The 21,895-nt window shown below is 43.2% G+C and overlaps 1 protein-coding gene across 1 annotated transcript in view; it reads right to left on the reverse strand.

Moving 5' to 3' along the window:
• Window positions 1-13,199: 13,199 nt before the first annotated feature.
• LOC115181506 (germ cell-specific gene 1-like protein) overlaps window positions 13,200-21,895 on the reverse strand; it is a 43,137-nt gene continuing 34,441 nt past the window's right edge. Inside the window, exons 3-4 of the mRNA XM_029743424.1 lie at window positions 14,096-14,207; window positions 13,200-13,557 (exon numbers count right to left, since the gene is read on the reverse strand). Of these exons, the coding sequence (XP_029599284.1) occupies window positions 13,200-13,557; window positions 14,096-14,207 (470 nt within the window). The remainder of the gene's footprint in view (window positions 13,558-14,095; window positions 14,208-21,895) is intronic.

Below are 21,895 nucleotides of genomic sequence, written 5' to 3' on the forward strand. Positions count from 1 at the left end.
CAGCGGGCGCAGCCAGGGTCGCCCGCCAGCCGGGCGCAGCCATCGCCACCCACCAGCCGGGCGCAGCCATCGCCACCCACCAGCCGGGCACAGCCATCGCCGCCCGCCAGCCGGGCGCAGCCAGGGTCGCCCGCCAGCCAGGCGCAACCAAGGTCGCCCACCAGTCCTCCGGCGCGGCCAGGGGCGCTCCCGAAGTGGGCAACGCCGAGGGTGGAGCGGAGGCCACATCCCGCACCTGAGCCGCCGCCGTAAGAAGGCCCACCCGGACCCTCCACTTCAGAGTCAGGTTTTGCGGCCGGAGTCCGCACCTTGGGGGGGGGGGGGGTACTGTAACGCCCTGGCCATAGAGAGGGGTTTTTTGTTCTTTATTTTGGTTAGGCCAGGGTGTTACATTGGGTGGGCGTTCTATGCTCCTTTTCTATGTTGTCTGTTTCATTGATTTTGTCCGTGTGGCTTCAAATCAGGTACAGCTGTTGTTGGTTGTTGCTGATTGGGAGTCACACATAAGTGCCTGTTTTTCCGTTGGGGTTTTGTGGGTAATTGTTTCTGTTTAGTGTCTTGCACCTGACAGTACTGTTTGGCTGTCGGTTTTCTTGTTTTTGTTGTATAGTGTTCTTACGGTTATTAAAATTCAAGATGAACACTAACTCCGCTGCACCTTGGTCTACTCTTTCCACAGACAGCCGTTACAGAGTTCAACAAAGAATCCAATTCAGGGAAGTTGAAATTCTGATCGAAATGCTGGTGAATAATTGCTGATCTACACTACCGGTCCAAAGTTTTAGAACACCTACTCATTATTATTCTACATTGTAGAATAATAGTGAAGACATCAAAACTATGAAAAAACACATATGGAATCATGTAGTAAACAAAAAAGTGTTAAACAAATCAAAATATATTTTACATTTGAGATTCTTCAAATAGCCACCCTTTGCCTTGATGACAGCTTTGCACACTCTTGGCATTCTCTCAACCAGCTTCATCTGGTATGCTTTTCCAACAGTCTTGAAGGAGTTCCCACATATGCTGAGCACTTGTTGGATGCTTTTCCTTCACTTTGGGGTCTGACTCATCCCAAACCATCTTAATTTGGTTGAGGTCGAGGGGATTGTGGAAGCCAGGTCATCTGATGCAGCACTCCATCACTTTCCTTCTTGTTATCTAGTTTCTACCATGTTCATTTACCTAGTTTGTACTATCGGACATTTAGTTTCTACCATGTTACATTATCTAGTTTCTGCTATCTTACATTATCTAGTTTCTACCATGTTACTTTATCTAGATGCTACCATGTTCATTTGTCTAGTTTCTACCATGTTACTTTATCTAGATCCTACCATGTTCATTTATCTAGTTTCTACCATGTTACTTTATCTAGATGCTACCATGTTCATTTATTTAGTTTCTACCATGTTACTTTATCTAGATCCTACCATGTTACTTTATTTAGTTTCTACCATGTTACTTTATCTAGATGCTACCATGTTCATTTATCTATACTGAACAAAAATGTAAACGCAACATGTAAATTGTTGGTCCCATGTTTCATGAGCTGAAATAAAAAATCCCAGAAATGTTCCATACTCACAAAAAGCTTATTGCTCTAAAATTTGTTTACATCCTTGTTCGTGAGCATTTCTCCTTTGCCAAGATAATTCATCCACCTGACAGGTGTGGCATATCAAGAGAGCTCCTCTGTCCTCCCTCTCCACTTCACAGATCTTACAGGACTGGATATGTGAATGTAACAGTTTAGTCATTTAGCAGATGCTCTTATCCAGAGCAACTTACAGTAGTGAGTGCATACATTTCATACATTTTTTTTTTCTTTCTCCGTACTGGACCACCCTTGGGAATCGAACCCACAACCCTGGCACTGCAAACACTGTGCTCTACCACCTGAGCCACACGGGACTAACATGGTAACATGTTAGAAATGAGATAATGCCAATTGAATGCTCCCTCAAAACTTGAGACATCTGTGGCATTGTGTTGTGTGACAAAACTTCACATTTTAGAATGGCCTTTTATTGTCCCCTGCACCTGTGTAATGATCATGCTGTTTAACAGTTGATGTTTGGGTCCCTCTACTGGTGACAGCCTGATATTACAATATGTATTGATGTTTGTGTCCCTCTAGGGGTGGCAGCATGATATTACAACATGTCTTGATGTTTGTGTCCCTCTAGGGGTGGCAGCATGATATTACAACATGTCTTGATGTTTGTGTCCCTCTAGGGGTGGCGGCCTGGTATTACAACACGTATTGATGTTTGGGTCCCTCTACTGGTGACAGCCTGATATTACAATATGTATTGATGTTTGAGTCCCTCTAGGGGTGACAGGCTGATATTACAAACATGTCTTGATGTTTGTGTCCCTCTAGGGGTGGCAGCCTGATATTACAACATGTCTTGATGTTTGTGTCCCTCTAGGGGTGGCGGCCTGGTATTACAACATGTATTGATGTTTGGGTCCCTCTACTGGTGACAGCCTGATATTACAATATATATTGATGTTTGAGTCCCTCTAGGGGTGACAGGCTGATATTACAACATGTCTTGATGTTTGTGTCCCTCTAGGGGTGGCAGCCTGATATTACAACATGTCTTGATGTTTGGGTCCCTCTAGGGGTGACAGGCTGATATTACAAACATGTCTTGATGTTTGTGTCCCTCTAGGGGTGGCAGCCTGATATTACAACATGTCTTGATGTTTGAGTCCCTCTAGGGGTGGCAGCCTGATATTACAACATGTCTTGATGTTTGGGTCCCTCTAGGGGTGGCAGCCTGAATATTCTACTGTAGAGAAGAGACCCACGTGTTCTACTGGAGAGAAGAGACCCACGTGTTCTACTGGAGAGAAGAGACCCACGTGTTCTACTGGAGAGAAGAGACCCACGTGTTCTACTGGAGAGAAGAGGCCCACGTGTTCTACTGGAGAGAAGAGACCCACGTGTTCTACTGGAGAGAAGTGGACCACGTAAACCAACAAAAAAGGGTTCCAAAAGGGTTCTTCGTCTGTCCCCATAGGATAACTATTTTTATGGTTCCAGAAAGAACCCTTATGGATTCCATGTAGAACTCTCTGTAGAAAGGTCTCTCTCTACATGGAACCCAAAAGGGTTCTTCAAAGGGTTCTTCGAAGGGCATTGAAACTATGGGGACAACCGAATAAACCCTTTAGGTTCTAGATAGCGCCTATTTTTCTAAGAGTGTACAGAACAAAACACGCCGTGCCGACGAACAGTTAAAACCAGCGGATGGACGTTCTATTTCCCCTGCATATCATTTAACAACCTATTATTTACAACTACATCACTGAAAACTATTACTAGAATATTAGTAAATATAGAACAGTAATAATTATACTTGTGGTCTACATCACTGAAAACTATCATCATGGTGTGTCTTGTCTCTAACACATCTCACCTCCCCCTTCATCATGGTGTGTCTCTAACACATCTCACCTCCCCCTTCATCATGGTGTGTCTCTAACACATCTCACCTCCCCCTTCATCATGGTGTGTCTCTAACACATCTCACCTCCCCCCTTCATCATGGTGTGTCTCTAACACATCTCACCTCCCCCTTCATCATGGTGTGTCTCTAACACATCTCACCTCCCCCTTCATCATGGTGTGTCTCTAACACATCTCACCTCCCCCTTCATCATGGTGTGTCTCTAACACATCTCACATCCCCCTTCATCATGGTGTGTCTCTAACACATCTCACCTCCCCCCTTCATCATGGTGTGTCTCTAACACATCTCACATCCCCCTTCATCATGGTGTGTCTCTAACACATCTCACCTCCCCCTTCATCATGGTGTGTCTCTAACACATCTCACCTCCCCCTTCATCATGGTGTGTCTTGTCCCTATGGTCCGCTCCCCTCCACTCCCCTCCGCTCTGCTCTTGTCTCCTCCTGAACATAAATCTATGCTCTCCATTAGCCGTGTCTGGTGCTGCAGGCAGAGTGAAGCCTAAACGATCAGCTAATCCTGCACTTCTGCATTTGCGGGGGCCTTTACGGCTCCATATGAGTCCATTCATCACACCCTCCAGCGGCCGCCATTACGGACCAGCGGCAGTCTATTTGTCACATCTGTAAGTGATATACAGGAAACTAATTCATTCAGCCAGATAAGCATGTGCAAACAGGGGACGTTTTAACCACACGCTGAGAGGTCAGCCCAATGTCACAAAGGGTGGGTTGTCATTTCTCATACACTGAGCATGTGTTCCAAATAGCACCCTATTAACCTATATAGTGCACTACTTTTGACCAGGGTCAGTGCAATTCCGCATCTATCTGGAAATGTATCTAGCTACGTATCTGTGTAGCGCAGCTGTCACTTCCTCGTGTACATTCCTTTACTTTAAATGTGTGTGTATTGGGGGGTAGTTGTTGTGAAATTGTTAGATATTACTTGTTAGATATTACTGCACTGTAAGAAATTGAGAAGCACAAGCATTTCGCTACACCCCGGCAATAACATCTGATAAACTCGTGCACGTGACCAATACAATTTGATTTGATTTGACGTGTCAGTCTGTGCCTATTGCACCCTATCCCTTATGGGCGTTGGTCAACAGTAGTGTACTGTAAAGGGAATAGGGTGCCATTTGGGAGGCATATTAGGACTGAGGGATGTACCGCTGCACTGCACAGATACGGTGTGTAGCTATAGCCACATATCTAACTGTTGTGAAATGGTTTTATAACTCAGGTTCAACATTATGTTACATGTTAGAAGGTGTCACCTGAGAATATGTCATTTTGAGATTAGGGGGCCAGCGGTAGCCTCGAAGTTAGAAAATGTGGGCCGGTAACCAGAGTCCTCGCAAACACATATACTGTTGGAGTCTCACACTCACACCCTGCTTCACTAGTGGTAAGTGAGAGACAGAGGCAGACAGAGGCAGAGAGAGAAGGAGAGAGCGAGACAGCGAAAGCACGAGAGAGAGAGATACAGAGAGAGAGAGAGAGAGACAGAGAGAGAGAGAGAGACAGAGAGAGACAGAGACAAAAAGAGAGCGAGAGAGCGTGGGAGAGACACAGCGAGAGAGAGAGTGTGCATGAATCACAATCACATTTCAAAGGGCCAGAACTGTGTGTGTGTGTGTGTGTGTGTGTGTGTGTGTGTGTGTGTGTGTGTGTGTGTGTGTGTGTGTGTGTGTGTGTGTGTGTGTGTTCATTCAGGTATTTTTCAGGTAAAAGCTGTGTGGCTGGCATTAGCCAGACTGATTAATGTCTTTGGTAAACAGCAAATCTGATTGATTTCAATAGTAAAAAGCTGTGGGGATAGTATTATAAGCTGTGGGGATAGTATTATAAGCTGTAGGGATAGTATTATAAGCTGTAGGGATAGTGTTATAAGCTGTAGGGATAGTATTATAAGCTGTAGGGATAGTATTATAAGCTGTGGGGATAGTGTTATAAGCTGTAGGGATAGTATTATAAGCTGTGGGGATAGTATTATAAGCTGTGGGGATAGTGTTATAAGCTGTGGGGGTAGTGTTATAAGCTGTAGGGATAGTGTTATAAGCTGTAGGGATACTATTATAAGCTGTGGGGATAGTATTATAAGCTGTAGGGATAGTATTATAAGCTGTAGGGATAGTGTTATAAGCTGTAGGGATAGTGTTATAAGCTGTAGGGATAGTATTATAAGCTGTAGGGATAGTATTATAAGCTGTAGGGATAGTATTATAAGCTGTGAGGATAGTATTATAAGCTGTAGGGATAGTATTATAAGCTGTGGGGATAGTATTATAAGCTGTAGGGATAGTATTATAAGCTGTAGGGATAGTATTATAAGCTGTGGGGATAGTATTATAAACTGTGAGGATAGTATTATAAGCTGTGGGGATAGTGTTATAAGCTGTGGGGGTAGTGTTATAAGCTGTAGGGATAGTGTTATAAGCTGTAGGGATAGTATTATAAGCTGTGGGGATAGTATTATAAGCTGTAGGGATAGTATTATAAGCTGTAGGGATAGTGTTATAAGCTGTAGGGATAGTGTTATAAGCTGTAGGGATAGTATTATAAGCTGTAGGGATAGTATTATAAGCTGTAGGGATAGTATTATAAGCTGTGAGGATAGTATTATAAGCTGTAGGGATAGTATTATAAGCTGTGGGGATAGTATTATAAGCTGTAGGGATAGTATTATAAGCTGTAGGGATAGTATTATAAGCTGTGGGGATAGTATTATAAACTGTGAGGATAGTATTATAAACTGTAGGGATAGTATTATAAGCTGTAGGGATAGTATTATAAGCTGTAGGGATAGTATTATAAGCTGTGAGGATAGTATTATAAGCTGTGGGGATAGTATTATTAGCTGTGGGGATAGTATTATAAGCTGTAGGGATAGTATTATAAGCTGTAGGGATAGTATTATAAGCTGTAGGGATAGTATTATAAGCTGTAGGGATAGTATTATAAGCTGTGGGGATAGTATTATAAGCTGTAGGGATAGTATTATAAGCTGTAGGGATAGTATTATAAGCTGTAGGGATAGTATTATAAGCTGTAGGGATAGTATTATAAGCTGTGGGGATAGTGTTATAAGCTGTAGGGATAGTATTATAAGCTGTAGGGACAGTATTATAAGCTGTAGGGATAGTGTTATAAGCTGTAGGGATAGTATTATAAGCTGTAGGGATAGTATTATAAGCTGTAGGGATAGTATTATAAGCTGTGAGGATAGTATTATAAGCTGTGGGGATAGTATTATAAGCTGTGGGGATAGTATTATAAGCTGTAGGGATAGTATTATAAGCTGTAGGGATAGTATTATAAGCTGTAGGGATAGTATTATAAGCTGTGGGGATAGTATTATAAGCTGTAGGGATAGTATTATAAGCTGTAGGGATAGTATTATAAGCTGTGAGGATAGTGTTATAAGCTGTAGGGATAGTATTATAAGCTGTAGGGATAGTATTATAAGCTGTAGGGATAGTATTATAAGCTGTAGGGACAGTATTATAAGCTGTAGGGATAGTGTTATAAGCTGTAGGGATAGTATTATAAGCTGTAGGGATAGTATTATAAGCTGTAGGGGATAGTATTATAAGCTGTGGGGATAGTATTATACGCTGTGGGGATAGTATTATAAGCTGTAGGGGATGTATTAGAAGCTGTAGGGGATAGTATTATAAGCTGTGGGGATAGTGGTTATAAGCGTGTGGGGATAGTATTATAATCTGTAGGGATAGTATTATAAGCTGTAGGGATAGTATTATAAGCTGTAGGGATAGTGTTATAAGCTGTAGGGATAGTGTTATAAGCTGTAGGGATAGTATTATAAGCTGTAGGGATAGTATTATAAGCTGTAGGGATAGTATTATAAGCTGTGGGGATAGTATTATAAGCTGTGGGGATAGTATTATAAGCTGTAGGGATAGTATTATAAGCTGTAGGGATAGTATTATAAGCTGTGGGGATAGTATTATAAGCTGTAGAGATAGTATTATAAGCTGTGGGGATAGTGTTATAAGCTGTGGGGATAGTATTATAAGCTGTGGGGATAGTATTATAAGCTGTAGGGATAGTATTATAAGCTGTAGGGATAGTATTATAAGCTGTGGGGATAGTGTTATAAGCTGTGGGGATAGTATTATAAGCTGTAGGGATAGTATTATAAGCTGTAGGGATAGTATTATAAGCTGTAGGGATAGTGTTATAAGCTGTAGGGATAGTGTTATAAGCTGTAGGGATAGTATTATAAGCTGTAGGGATAGTATTATAAGCTGTAGGGATAGTATTATAAGCTGTGGGGATAGTATTATAAGCTGTAGGGATAGTATTATAAGCTGTGGGGATAGTATTATAAGCTGTAGGGATAGTATTATAAGCTGTGGGGATAGTATTATAAGCTGTAGGGATAGTATTATAAGCTGTGGGGATAGTATTATAAACTGTGGGGATAGTATTATAAGCTGTAGGGATAGTATTATAAGCTGGCTGGGAGATATATGGTAATTGGCCAGCCATTTCCACCCCCCCTAGTTTACAGACCAGACCAGCCAATTCCACCCCCTTTAGTTTACAGACCAGACCAGCCAATTCCACCCCCCTAGTTTACAGACCAGACCAGCCAATTCCACCCCCCCCTAGTTTACAGACCAGACCAGCCAATTCCACCCCCCCCCCTAGTTTACAGACCAGACCAGCCAATTCCACCCCTTTGTTTACAGACCAGACAGTTTGACGAAAAAGCTTTAAATACATGTTAAGATCCAGGTCATGTGACATGATTGTGTGCCACACAAGGCCCAGATGAGACTTTAACGGTAGACTCAGCTGGATTGAAGTTGCAACGAGCAGCACCGTCCACAGATGTTGAGATGCCCGCGATGCAAGCCTTTGCTTTCACACAGTCACACAGAGTATCTACCATGAGCACGGGGTGCACTTCAGTCTGCTACAACAGGCTAGCTACAGGACCAAAACACGGGAGAAGTTTCAACGCTCTTTGTTGTTGTGGAAATGTACCCGATATTGTGTTTACTTTGTTTATGCAACGTCATCTGGCTGAGTCTACCTTTTATTGTCACGTCTGCTCCCGCTCCCGCTCTCTGGCGCTCGAGGTCGCCGGGCTCCTCATCATTACTCACACCTGTCACCATCGTTACACGCACCAAGCGAGGCTCGATCGGACTCACCTGGACTCCATCATGTCATTGATTGCCTCCCCTATATCTGTCACTTCCTCAGTTTCATTCCCGTGTCTGCATTGATGTTGTTCTGTTTTTCTTGTCCAGACGCTGTTCTTGTTTAGTTTCATGTCTATTTATAATTAAATCCTCACCTTGTACTTGCTTCCCGTCTCCCAGCGACTGCCGTTACGGAACCGTTACATTTATAGGCAGAGAAGACTGTGCTGTACTGTAGTGTTTCTCAAACCTCTCCTCGGAGACCCCCAGACCTTACATCCTGTTGTAAGTAGCTCTGAACTAGCTCACCTGCTTCACCTAGTCAAGGGCTTGATGATTAGTTGATGATTAGTTGAAGTGAAAGTAAAGGAGAGCATTATTACTGTTTTCACCAGGATATTTCTTTATGAATATATCAATATAATAAATGAACGTATGAAATTCAACAAGCAGCATATGAAGGCATATTCAAGTGAGACAGAACATATTAAACACATCCTCTTTAGGTCCTCAACACCAAAACATTAGTATTTAATAAGCATACATGTTGTTACTGTGCTAGAGCAGTTGTATTGTACATTATATTGTCTAATATTGTACAGTGTATTGTATTGTACTGTATTGTCAAGTATTGTATTGTATTCAATGTACTGTATTGTATTGTACTGTATTATACTGTATGTATTGTACTGTATTGTATAGTACTGTATGGTTTAGTACTGTATTGTATTGTACTGTTTTGTATTGCACTGTACTGTATTATATTGTACTGTATAGTATTGTACTGTACTGTATAGTATTGTATTGTATTGTATTGTATGGTACTGTATTGCACTGTATAGTACTGTATTATATTGTACTGTATTGTACTGTATAGTATTGTACTGTATAGTATTGTATAGTACTGTATTGTATTGTACTGTATTTTATAGTTCTGTATTGCATATTACTGTATTGTATTGTACTGTAATGTGTAGTATTGTAACACATATATTATGGTCATGTAGCAGTGTTAAAGTGTTCAGACAATCAAACATCTGATCAAAACAATGAACCTTACTGTATTATACTGTATTGTATTGTACTGTAATGTGTAGTATTGTAATACATATATTATGACCATGAGACAGTGTTAAAGTGTTCTTATCAAACAATCAAACATCTGATCAAAACAATCAACCTTACTCTGTATTATAAATATATTACATCTTATATCTCCAATTATAAACTGAGTGGTTTGAGCACTGAATGCTGATTGGCTGACAGCCGTGGTATACCACGGGTATGACAAAACATGCATTTTTACTGCTCTAATTAGGTTGGTAACCAGTTTATAATAGCAATAAGGCACCTCAGGGGTTTGTGGTCTATGGCCAAAGGTTGTATCCAGGGCTGTAAGAACAGCCCTTAGCCGTGGTCTATTGGCCATACACCACACCTCCTCGTGCCTTTTAATGGTTAAATATCATTTTCTTTTTGTTGCACATTCAACATCACAATGTAAGAGTATGTTTCAATAATATCCATAATAACTTAATGAATACAGAGCTAGAATATCCCTGCACCCAACTGACTGGAAATATCACAAATCTTATACAGAAATATATATTTCATATATTTAGTAATAGTATTTGATATATACTTTCATAAATATATAGTTTAATCTCCTATACCTTCCCTCCCCAAAAAACCAACCCTTCTATCACAGTTCACAAGGTCAAATATATTCATATAATCTTTATTTTTTTTTTTTTTTACTAAACCTTTGAATATATATTTTGTTGTGTGGCTGGTATGTCTATAATGTTCTGATCATCTGGTCAGGTTTCTTACGACTCTTCATTCATTATTTTTACCTCAGTCCTTCCATATACTTCTTCACGGGTCCTAAAACGCAATGAGGCCTTTTTTGAAGTCTTTACAGTGCTTCGGGTGAGGTTTGGGTTTACGTCCCAAATCGCACCCTATTCCCTTTATAGTGCACTATGGCACATAGAGCTCTGGTTAAAATGAGTACACTACATAGGAGATATAGTGCCATGTGGAACGCATCTGATGAACAGGAAGAGGAGGAGCTGTCTGGTTTCCTCTTAGCACCCTCTCCATCGCCACATTGCTTCTTCCTTCCACATCAACATTGGATTGAATCTCTAATGTAGGGCACTGCTTTTGACCAGAGCCTGAACTACATTAGGAATAGGCTGTCATTTGAGACTTAAACCACTGTTCCCCCTGGCAACCTGTCTACATAACTCTATCTACCTCATCACCCTGTCTACATAACTGTATCTACCTCATCACCCTGTCTACATAACTGTATCTACCTCATCACCCTGTCTACATAACTCTATCTACCTCATCACCCTGTCTACATAACTGTATCTACCTCATCACCCTGTCTACATAACTGTATCTACCTCATCACCCTGTCTACATAACTGTATCTACCTCATCACCCTGTCTACATAACTGTATCTACCTCATCACTGTCTGTGTCACATGACACCCTATTCCACATATACAGTGGCTTGCGAAAGTATTCACCCCCTTGGCATTTTTCCTATTTTGTTGCCTTACAACCTGGAATGAAAATAGATTTTTGTGGGGTTTGTATCATTTGATTTAGACAACATGCCTACCACTTTAAAGATGCTAAATATTTTTTGTTGTGAAACAAACAAGAAAGAAGGCAAAAAAACGGAAAACTTCAGCGTGCATAATTATTCACCCCCCCAAAAAAATCAATATTTTGTAGAGCCACTTTCTCAGCAATTACAGCTGCAAGTCTCTTGGGGGTATGTCTCTATAAGCTTGGCACATCTAGCCACTGGGATTTCTGCCCATTCTTCAAGGCAAAACTGCTCCAGCTCCTTCAAGTTTGTTGGGTTCCGCTGGTGTACAGCAATCTTTAAGTCATACCACAGATTCTCAATTGGAATGAGGTCTGGGCTTTGACTAGGCCATTCCAAGACATTTAAATGTTTCCCCATAAACCACTTGAGTGTTGCTTTAGCAGTATGCTTAGGGTCATTGTCCTGCTGGAAGGTGAACTGTCGTCCCAGTCTCAAATCTCTGGAAGACTGAAACAGGTTTCCCTCAATGATTTCCCTGTATTTAGCGCCATCCATCATTTCCTAAATTCTGACCAGTTTCCCAAGCTCTGCCAATGAAAAACATCCCCCACAGCATAATGCTGCCACCACCATGCTTCACTGTGGGGATGGTATTCTCGGGGTGATGAGAGGTGTTGGGTTTGCGCCAGGCATAGTGTTTTTCTTGATGGCCAAAATGCTACATTTTAGTCTCATCTGACCAGAGTACCTTCTTCCATATGTTTGGGGAGTCTCTCACGTGCCTTTTGGCGAACACCAAATGTATTTGCTTATTTTTTTCTTTAAGCAATGGCTTTTTTCTGACCACTCTTCCATAAAGCCCATCTCTGTGGAGTGTACGGCTTAAAGGGGTCCTATGGACAGATATTCCAATCTCCGCTGTGGAGCTTTGCAGCTCCTTCAGGGTTATCTTTGGCCTCTTTGTTGCCTCTCTGATTAATGCCCTCCTTGCCTGGTCCGTGAGTTTTGGTGGGCCGCGCTCTCTTGACAGGTTTGTTGTGGTGCCATATTCTTTCCATTTTTTAATAATGGATTTAATGGTGCTCCGTGGGATGTTCAAAGTTTCGGATATATTTTTATAACCCAACCCTGATCTGTACTTCTCCACAACTTTGTCCCTGACCAGTTTGGAGAGCTCCTTGGTCTTCATGGTGCTGCTTGCTTGGTGGTGCCCCTTGCTTAATGGTGTTGCAGACTCTGGGGCCTTTCAGAACAGGTGTATATATACTGAGATCATGTGACACTTAGATTGCACACAGGTGGACTTTATTTAACTAATTATGTGACTTCTGAAGGTAATTGGTTGCACCAGATCTTATTTAGGGGCTTCACAGCAAAGGGGGTGAATACATATGCACACACCACTTTTCCGTTTTACATTTTTTTTGAATGTTTTGAAACAAGTAATTTTTTTTCATTTCACTTCACCAATTTGGACTATTTTGTGTTTGTCCATTACATGGAATCCAAATAAAAATCCAATTAAATTACAGGTTGTAATGCGACAAAATAGGGAAAACACCAAGGGGGATGAATACTTTTGCAAGGCACTGTATACAGTATAGTGCACTACTTGTTCAGACCAAAGCATGACACTATATACACCTCTCCTAACCTGAACCATTGGTGCCGGAAATACAAAACTGATCTGAGATCAGCATGGTCTTCATCAACTTCTCAACACTAGGGTTGTAAATCCCCAGGTTTTCCTCCTGGTTGTAAATCCCCAGGTTTCCTCCTGGTTGTAAATCCCCAGGTTTTCCTCCTGGTTCTAGGATTCCCAATTTTCTGCTTATTATTCCCACCTGAGTCCCAGAATTTTACAACCAGGAGTTCCGGAAAACCTTGGAATTTTTAGAAAGTTACTAGAATTTCGCAACCCTCCACTCCCCAACCCTCTGCCCCCCCCCCCTTCTCTCAGCACTGTTCCTCCCCCAGGGACTCAGAGTTCTCTCCCAGGTCGATGGAACCTGAGGACCCCCTCATCTTCCCTCTCCCTGGTACTCCAACCAGCCCGGACCCCACCAGGCCTCCAGGCCCCCCAGGCAGCCTTCCTCCCCCGTGCCCAGGGTAGACCTCCATGGAGCTGGATATGGACTGGAGGGAGCGGTCCCTGAAGTAATGGAAGGCCTCCTGGTCGAGGTAGTTCTGCTCCTCCCTGAGACCCTGCTCGAATAGTTTGCGCTTGTGCCGGAACTCGATGACCGTCTTGGTGTAGGAGTTGAGGGTGGTGACGGAAGCTGCCATGCAGCAGGTGAAGGAGCCCCATGCCAGGCTGAGGGAGAGAGAGGGAGAGAGAGGGAGAGAGAGACTGATTCAGGCAATGGAAATAACTCTTCTTCCTCTTGAGTGTGTGTTTGTGAGCGTGCGTGTGTGTCTGTGTGTGCGTGTCCCAGACAACAGCTGTCTTCTCTAGCTCCAGCCATAGACGTGGAAGATAGATTGTCCTTGACTTTCTAAGGTACACCCAAATGGCACCCTATGCGCATAAGGCGGAGTCATAAAACTCTGGCCAAAAGTAGTGCACAATGTAGGGAATAGGGTGCCATTTGGGATGAAGCGCCTAGAGAAAACAGCCATATGTGTTGGTGTTTGTAATAGCTTCAGTATGAGTACTGACCAGAGGATAGTCATCACTCATACCAAACACACAGACAGACAGTATGAGTACTGACCAGAGGAACAGTCATCACTCATGCCAAACACACAGACACACAGTACAGACAGACAGTATGAGTACAGACCAGAGGAACAGTCATCACTCATACCAAACACACAGACACACTGTACAGACAGACAGTATGAGTACTGACCAGAAGGACCATCCATAGTCCCAGGAGTGGGGTCTCCAGTCTTCAGGACCCAGACTAACTGTGATCTGGAAAACCTGGGTGTACATCATATGGGCCACCATGCCTAGCAGACCTGAGGAGACACACACACACACACACACACACACACACACACACACACACACACACACACACACACACACACACACACACACACACACACACACACACACACACACACACACACACACACAGAGGTTTAACCTCTACAGGATCGGTGGGTCCCCCCACGGGACGGTTGAACTAACATGCGCTAATGTGATTAGCATGAGATTGTAAGTAACAAGAACATTTCCCAGGACATACAGTGGGGGAAAAAAGTATTTGATCCCCTGCTGATTTTGTACGTTTGCCCACTGACAAAGAAAGGATCAGTATATAATTTTAATGGTAGGTTTATTTGAACAATACAGAAAAACGCATGTCAGAAATGTTATAAATTGATTTGCATTTTAATGAGAGAAATAAGTATTTGACCCCCTCTCAATCAGAAAGATTTCTGGCTCCCAGGTGTCTTTTATACAGGTAACAAGCTGAGATTAGGAGCACACTCTTAAAGGGAGTGCTCCTAACCGCAGCTTGTTACCTGTAAAAAAGACACCTGTCCACAGAAGCAATCAATCAATCAGATTCCAAACTCTCCAACATGGCCAAGACCAAAGAGCTCTCCAAGGATGTCAGGGACAAGATTGTAGACCTACACAAGGCTGGAATGGGCTACAAGACCATCGCCAAGCAGCTTGGTGAGAAGGTGACAACATTTGGTGCGATTATTCGCAAATGGAAGAAACACAAAAGAACTGTCAATCTCCCTCGGCCTGGGGCTCCATGCAAGATCTCACCTCGTGGAGTTGCAATGATCATGAGAACGGTGAGGAATCAGCCCAGAACTACACGGGAGGATCTTGTCAATGATCTCAAGGCAGCTGGGACCATAGTCACCAAGAAAACAATTGGTAACACACTACGCCATGAAGAACTGAAATCCTGCAGCGCCCGCAAGGTCCCCCTGCTCAAGAATACATATACATGCCCGTCTGAAGTTTGTCAATGAACATCTGAATGACTCAGAGGACAACTGGTGAATGTGTTGTGGTCAGATGAGACCAAAATGGAGCTCTTTGACATCAACTCAACTCGCCATGTTTGGAGGAGGAGGAATGCTGCCTATGACCCCAAGAACACCATCTCCACTGTCAAACATGGAGGTGGAAACATTATGCTTTGGGGGTGTTTTTCTGCTAAGGGGACAGGACAACTTCACCGCATCATTTGACGGGGCCATGTACTGTCAAATCTTGGGTGAGAACCTCCTTCCCTCAGCCAGGGCATTGAAAATGGGTCGTGGATGGGTATTCCAGCATGACAATGACCCAAAACACACGGCCAAGGCAACAAAGGAGTAGCTCAAGAAGAAGCACATTAAGGTCCTGGAGTGGCCTAGCCAGTCTCCAGACCTTAATCTCATAGAAAATCTGTGGAGGGAGCTGAAGGTTCGAGTTGCCAAACGTCAGCCTCGAAACCTTAATGACTTGGAGAAGATCTGCAAAGAGGAGTGGGACAAAATCCCTCCTGAGATGTGTGCAAACCTGGTGGCCAACTACAAGAAACGTCTGACCTCTGTGATTGCCAATAAGGGTTTTTCCACCAAGTACTAAGTCATGTTTTGCAGAGGGGTCAAATACTTATTTCCCTCATTAAAATGCAAATCCTTTTATAACATTTTTGACATGCGTTTTTCTGGATTTTTTTGTTGTTATTCTGTCTCTCACTGTTCAAATAAACCTACCATTAAAATTATAGACTGATCATTTCTTTGTCAGTGGGCAAACGTACAAAATCAGCAGGGAATCAAATACTTTTTCCCCCCACTGTAGACATATCTGATATGGGCAGAAAGCTTAAATTCTTGTTAATCTAACTGCACTGTCCAATTTACAGTAGCTATTACAGTGAAAGAATACCATGCTATTGTTTGAGGAGATTGTTCAGCTATGAACTTCAAAATGTATCAATAAACCAATTAGGCACGTATGGGCATATATTACATTAGATATGGTAATGACTCATAAACACTCTGTCATCTGTATGAGCATATATTACATTAGATATGGTAATGACTCATAAACACATTGTCATCTCTATGAGCATATATTACATTAGATATGGTAATGACTCATAAACACATTGTCATCTCTATGAGCATATATTACATTAGATATGGTAATGACTCATAAACACACTGTCATCTCTATGAGCATATATTACATTAGATATGGTAATGACTCATAAACACACTGTCATCTGTATGAGCATATATTACATTAGATATGGTAATGACTCATAAACACATTGTCATCTCTATGAGCATATATTACATTAGATATGGTAGTGACTCATAAACACATTGTCATCTCTATGAGCATATATTACATTAGATATGGTAGTGACTAATAAACACACTCATCTCTATGAGCATATATTACATTAGATATGGTAATGACTCATAAACACATTGTCATCTCTATGAGCATATATTACATTAGATATGGTAATGACTCATAAACACATTGTCATCTCTATGAGCATATATTACATTAGATATGGTAATGACTCATAAACACATTGTCATCTCTATGAGCATATATTACATTAGATATGGTAATGACTCATAAACACATTGTCATCTCTATGAGCATATATTACATTAGATATGGTAGTGACTCATAAACACATTGTCATCTCTATGAGCATATATTACATTAGATATGGTAGTGACTAATAAACACACTGTCATCTCTATGAGCATATATTACATTAGATATGGTAATGACTCATAAACACATTGTCATCTCTATGAGCATATATTACATTAGATATGGTAATGACTCATAAACACATTGTCATCTCTATGAGCATATATTACATTAGATTTGGTAGTGACTCATAAACACATTGTCATCTCTATGAGCATATATTACATTAGATATGGTAATGACTCATAAACACATTGTCATCTCTATGAGCATATATTACATTAGATATGGTAATGACTCATAAACACACTGTCATCTCTATGAGCATATATTACATTAGATTTGGTAGTGACTCATAAACACATTGTACACATGAAATAACATTTATATGGATATATAGATACTCAATAAGAGGACAGTGCTATTTCTAAATGGAACACGTATAATCCTATTCCCTTTGTAGTCTCTATGGGTTCTGGTCAAAAGTAGTGCACTATGTAGGGAATAGGGTGCCATTTGCCAGCAAGAGCAACAGCTGTCCTGCGGCTACAGCAGCTGGGCTGAAACATCTCCGACCCGCTCTTGGTGGAACACACAAACACACACAGTCACACACACACACACACACACACACACACACACACACACACACACACACACACACACACACACACACACACACACACACACACACACACACACACACACACACACACAATGTCACACACACACCATTCATGTGGTATGAATGTCAGCCAGTGGAGGCCGTCATTACTCACTGGTGTCTATGGTGCTGACCTGCTCTGAAGAGAGGAGGAGGAAGGGAGAGAGATACAGAAAGAGAGAGAGAGAGAGAGAAAGAAACAGGAGAGATATATACCACCAGAGAGAGAGAAGACAGAGGACAGAGAGGTCATGAGCAGATGAGCTCCTGCATTTTTCAGCATGTTCTAGGAAAAATATAGATTTGGAGTTAGATAAACTTGGATTTTTTGGCAGGGACATGTACAGGATGCTACCCTCCACAGCCTAACCTTCGCTCCAGATCAAAACTCCAAACCTACACCCTGATGTTGGACGGAATTACGGAATCACCTGGAAGGCCCAAGTCACACACCAAATGCTCTTGCAAACAAACTGACAACACCATCCAACCTGGAATTGAGTGAGCAATGTTTAGTCTGAAGCCATATTTTATGTTCAAAAGCCAAGAAGAAAAATACATTACAATGATATATTTTACTTTATGAGGACTGAATGCTGAGTTGGACTACCAAGCCTGCTAGGACAAGGAGATACAACTTTAATCAGCACTGATGTGTCAAGTGAGAGGTGTCAGAGCCCTTTAGACCAACAATGGCAGGAGAATCAGTGCTATATTAACCAGACCATCCCCTGGCATGACACAGTGCTATATTAACCAGACCATCCCCTGGCATGGTACAGTGCTATATTAACCAGACCATCCCCCTGGCATGACACAGTGCTATATTAACCAGACCATCCCCTGGCATGGCACAGTGCTATATTAACCAGACCATCCCTGGCATGGTACAGTGCTATATTAACCAGACCATCCCCTGGCATGGCACCGTGCTATATTAACCAGACCATCCCCTGGCATGGCAGAGTGCTATATTAACCAGACCATCCCCTGGCATGACACAGTGCTATATTAACCAGACCATCCCCTGGCATGGCACAGTGCTATATTAACCAGACCATCCCCTGGCATGGCACAGTGCTATATTAACCAGACCATCCCCTGGCATGGCACAGTGCTATATTAACCAGACCATCCCCTGACACAGTGCTATATTAACCAGACCATCCCCTGGCACAGTGCTATATTAACCAGACCATCCCCTGGCATGGCACAGTGCTATATTAACCAGACCATCCCCTGGCATGGTACAGTGCTATATTAACCAGAACATCCCCTGGCATGGTACAGTGCTATATTAACCAGACCATCCCCTGGCACAGTGCTATATTAACCAGACCATCCCCTGGCATGGCACAGTGCTATATTAACCAGACCATCCCCTGGCACAGTGCTATATTAACCAGACCATCCCCTGGCATGACACAGTGCTATATTAACCAGACCATCCCCTGGCATGGCACAGTGTTATATTAACCAGACCATCCCCTGGCATGACACAGTGCTATATTAACCAGACCATCCCCTGGCATGACACAGTGCTATATTAACCAGACCATCCCCCTGTCATGGCACAGTGCTATATTAACCAGACCATCCCCTGGCATGACACAGTGCTATATTAACCAGACCATCCCCTGGCATGGCACAGTGCTATATTAACCAGACCATCCCCTGGCACAGTGCTATATTAACCAGACCATCCCCTGGCATAGCACAGTGCTATATTAACCAGACCATCCCCTGGCATGGCACAGTGTTATATTAACCAGACCATGCCCTGGCATGGAACAGTGCTACATTAACCAGACCATCCCCTGGCATGGCACAGTGCTATATTAACCAGAACATCCCCTGGTATGGCACAGTGCTATATTAACCAGACCATCCCCTGGCATGGTACAGTGCTATATTAACCAGACCATCCCCCTGGCATGACACAGTGCTATATTAACCAGACCATCCCCTGGCATGGCACAGTGCTATATTAACCAGACCATCCCTGGCATGGTACAGTGCTATATTAACCAGACCATCCCCTGGCATGGCACCGTGCTATATTAACCAGACCATCCCCTGGCATGGCAGAGTGCTATATTAACCAGACCATCCCCTGGCATGACACAGTGCTATATTAACCAGACCATCCCCTGGCACAGTGCTATATTAACCAGACCATCCCCTGGCATGACACAGTGCTATATTAACCAGACCATCCCCTGGCATGGCACAGTGCTATATTAACCAGACCATCCCCTGGCACAGCACAGTGCTATATTAACCAGACCATCCCCTGGCATGGCACAGTGCTATATTAACCAGACCATCCCCTGGCATGGCACAGTGCTATATTAACCAGACCATCCCCTGGCATGGCACAGTGCTATATTAACCAGACCATCCCCTGACACAGTGCTATATTAACCAGACCATCCCCTGGCACAGTGCTATATTAACCAGACCATCCCCTGGCATGGCACAGTGCTATATTAACCAGACCATCCCCTGGCATGGTACAGTGCTATATTAACCAGACCATCCCCTGGCATGGTACAGTGCTATATTAACCAGACCATCCCCTGGCACAGTGCTATATTAACCAGACCATCCCCTGGCATGGCACAGTGCTATATTAACCAGACCATCCCCTGGCACAGTGCTATATTAACCAGACCATCCCCTGGCATGACACAGTGCTATATTAACCAGACCATCCCCTGGCATGGCACAGTGTTATATTAACCAGACCATCCCCTGGCATGACACAGTGCTATATTAACCAGACCATCCCCTGGCATGGCATAGTGCTATATTAACCAGACCATCCCCTGGCATGACACAGTGCTATATTAACCAGACCATCCCTCTGGCATGGCACAGTGCTATATTAACCAGACCATCCCCTGGCATGGTACAGTGCTATATTAACCAGACCATCCCCTGGCATGGCACAGTGCTATATTAACCAGACCATCCCCTGGCATGGCATAGTGCTATATTAACCAGACCATCCCCTGGCATGGTACAGTGCTATATTAACCAGACCATCCCCTGGCATGGTACAGTGCTATATTAACCAGACCATCCCCTGGCATGGTACAGTGCTATATTAACCAGACCATCCCCTGGCATGGCACAGTGCTATATTAACCAGACCATCCCCTGGCATGACACAGTGCTATATTAACCAGACCATCCCCCTGTCATGGCACAGTGCTATATTAACCAGACCATCCCCTGGCATGACACAGTGCTATATTAACCAGACCATCCCCTGGCATGGCACAGTGCTATATTAACCAGACCATCCCCTGGCACAGTGCTATATTAACCAGACCATCCCCTGGCATAGCACAGTGCTATATTAACCAGACCATCCCCTGGCATGGCACAGTGTTATATTAACCAGACCATGCCCTGGCATGGAACAGTGCTACATTAACCAGACCATCCCCTGGCATGGCACAGTGCTATATTAACCAGAACATCCCCTGGTATGGCACAGTGCTATATTAACCAGACCATCCCCTGGCATGACACAGTGCTATATTAACCAGACCATCCCCTGGCATGACACAGTGCTATATTAACCAGACCATCCCCTGGCATCACACAGTGCTATATTAACCAGAACATCCCCTGGCATGGCACAGTGCTATATTAACCAGACCATCACCTGGCACAGTGCTATATTAACCAGACCATCCCCTGGCATGGCACAGTGCTATATTAACCAGACCCTCCCCTGGCATGGCACAGTGTTATATTAACCAGACCAGCCCCTGGCACAGTGCTATATTAACCAGACCATCCCCTGGCATGGCACAGTGCTATATTAACCAGACCATCCCCTGGCATGGCACAGTGCTATATTAACCAGATAATCCCCTGGCATGGCACAGAGTTATATTAACCAGACCATGCCCTGGCATGGCACAGTGCTATATTAACCAGACCATCCCCTGGCATGGCACAGTGCTATATTAACCAGACCATCCCCTGGCATGGCACAGTGCTATATTAAACAGACCATCCCCTGGCATGGCACAGTGTTATATTAACCAGACCATCCCCTGGCATGACACAGTGCTATATTAACCAGACCATCCCCTGGCATGGCATAGTGCTATATTAACCAGACCATCCCCTGGCATGGCACAGTGCTATATTAACCAGACCATCCCCCTGGCATGGCACAGTGCTATATTAACCAGACCATCCCCTGGCATGGTATAGTGCTATATTAACCAGACCATCCCCTGGCATGGCACAGTGCTATATTAACCAGACCATCCCCTGGCATGGCATAGTGCTATATTAACCAGACCATCTGTTAAAGGA

This window comes from Salmo trutta, unplaced genomic scaffold (assembly GCF_901001165.1).
Source record: "Salmo trutta unplaced genomic scaffold, fSalTru1.1, whole genome shotgun sequence".
Lineage (NCBI taxonomy): Eukaryota > Metazoa > Chordata > Actinopteri > Salmoniformes > Salmonidae > Salmo > Salmo trutta.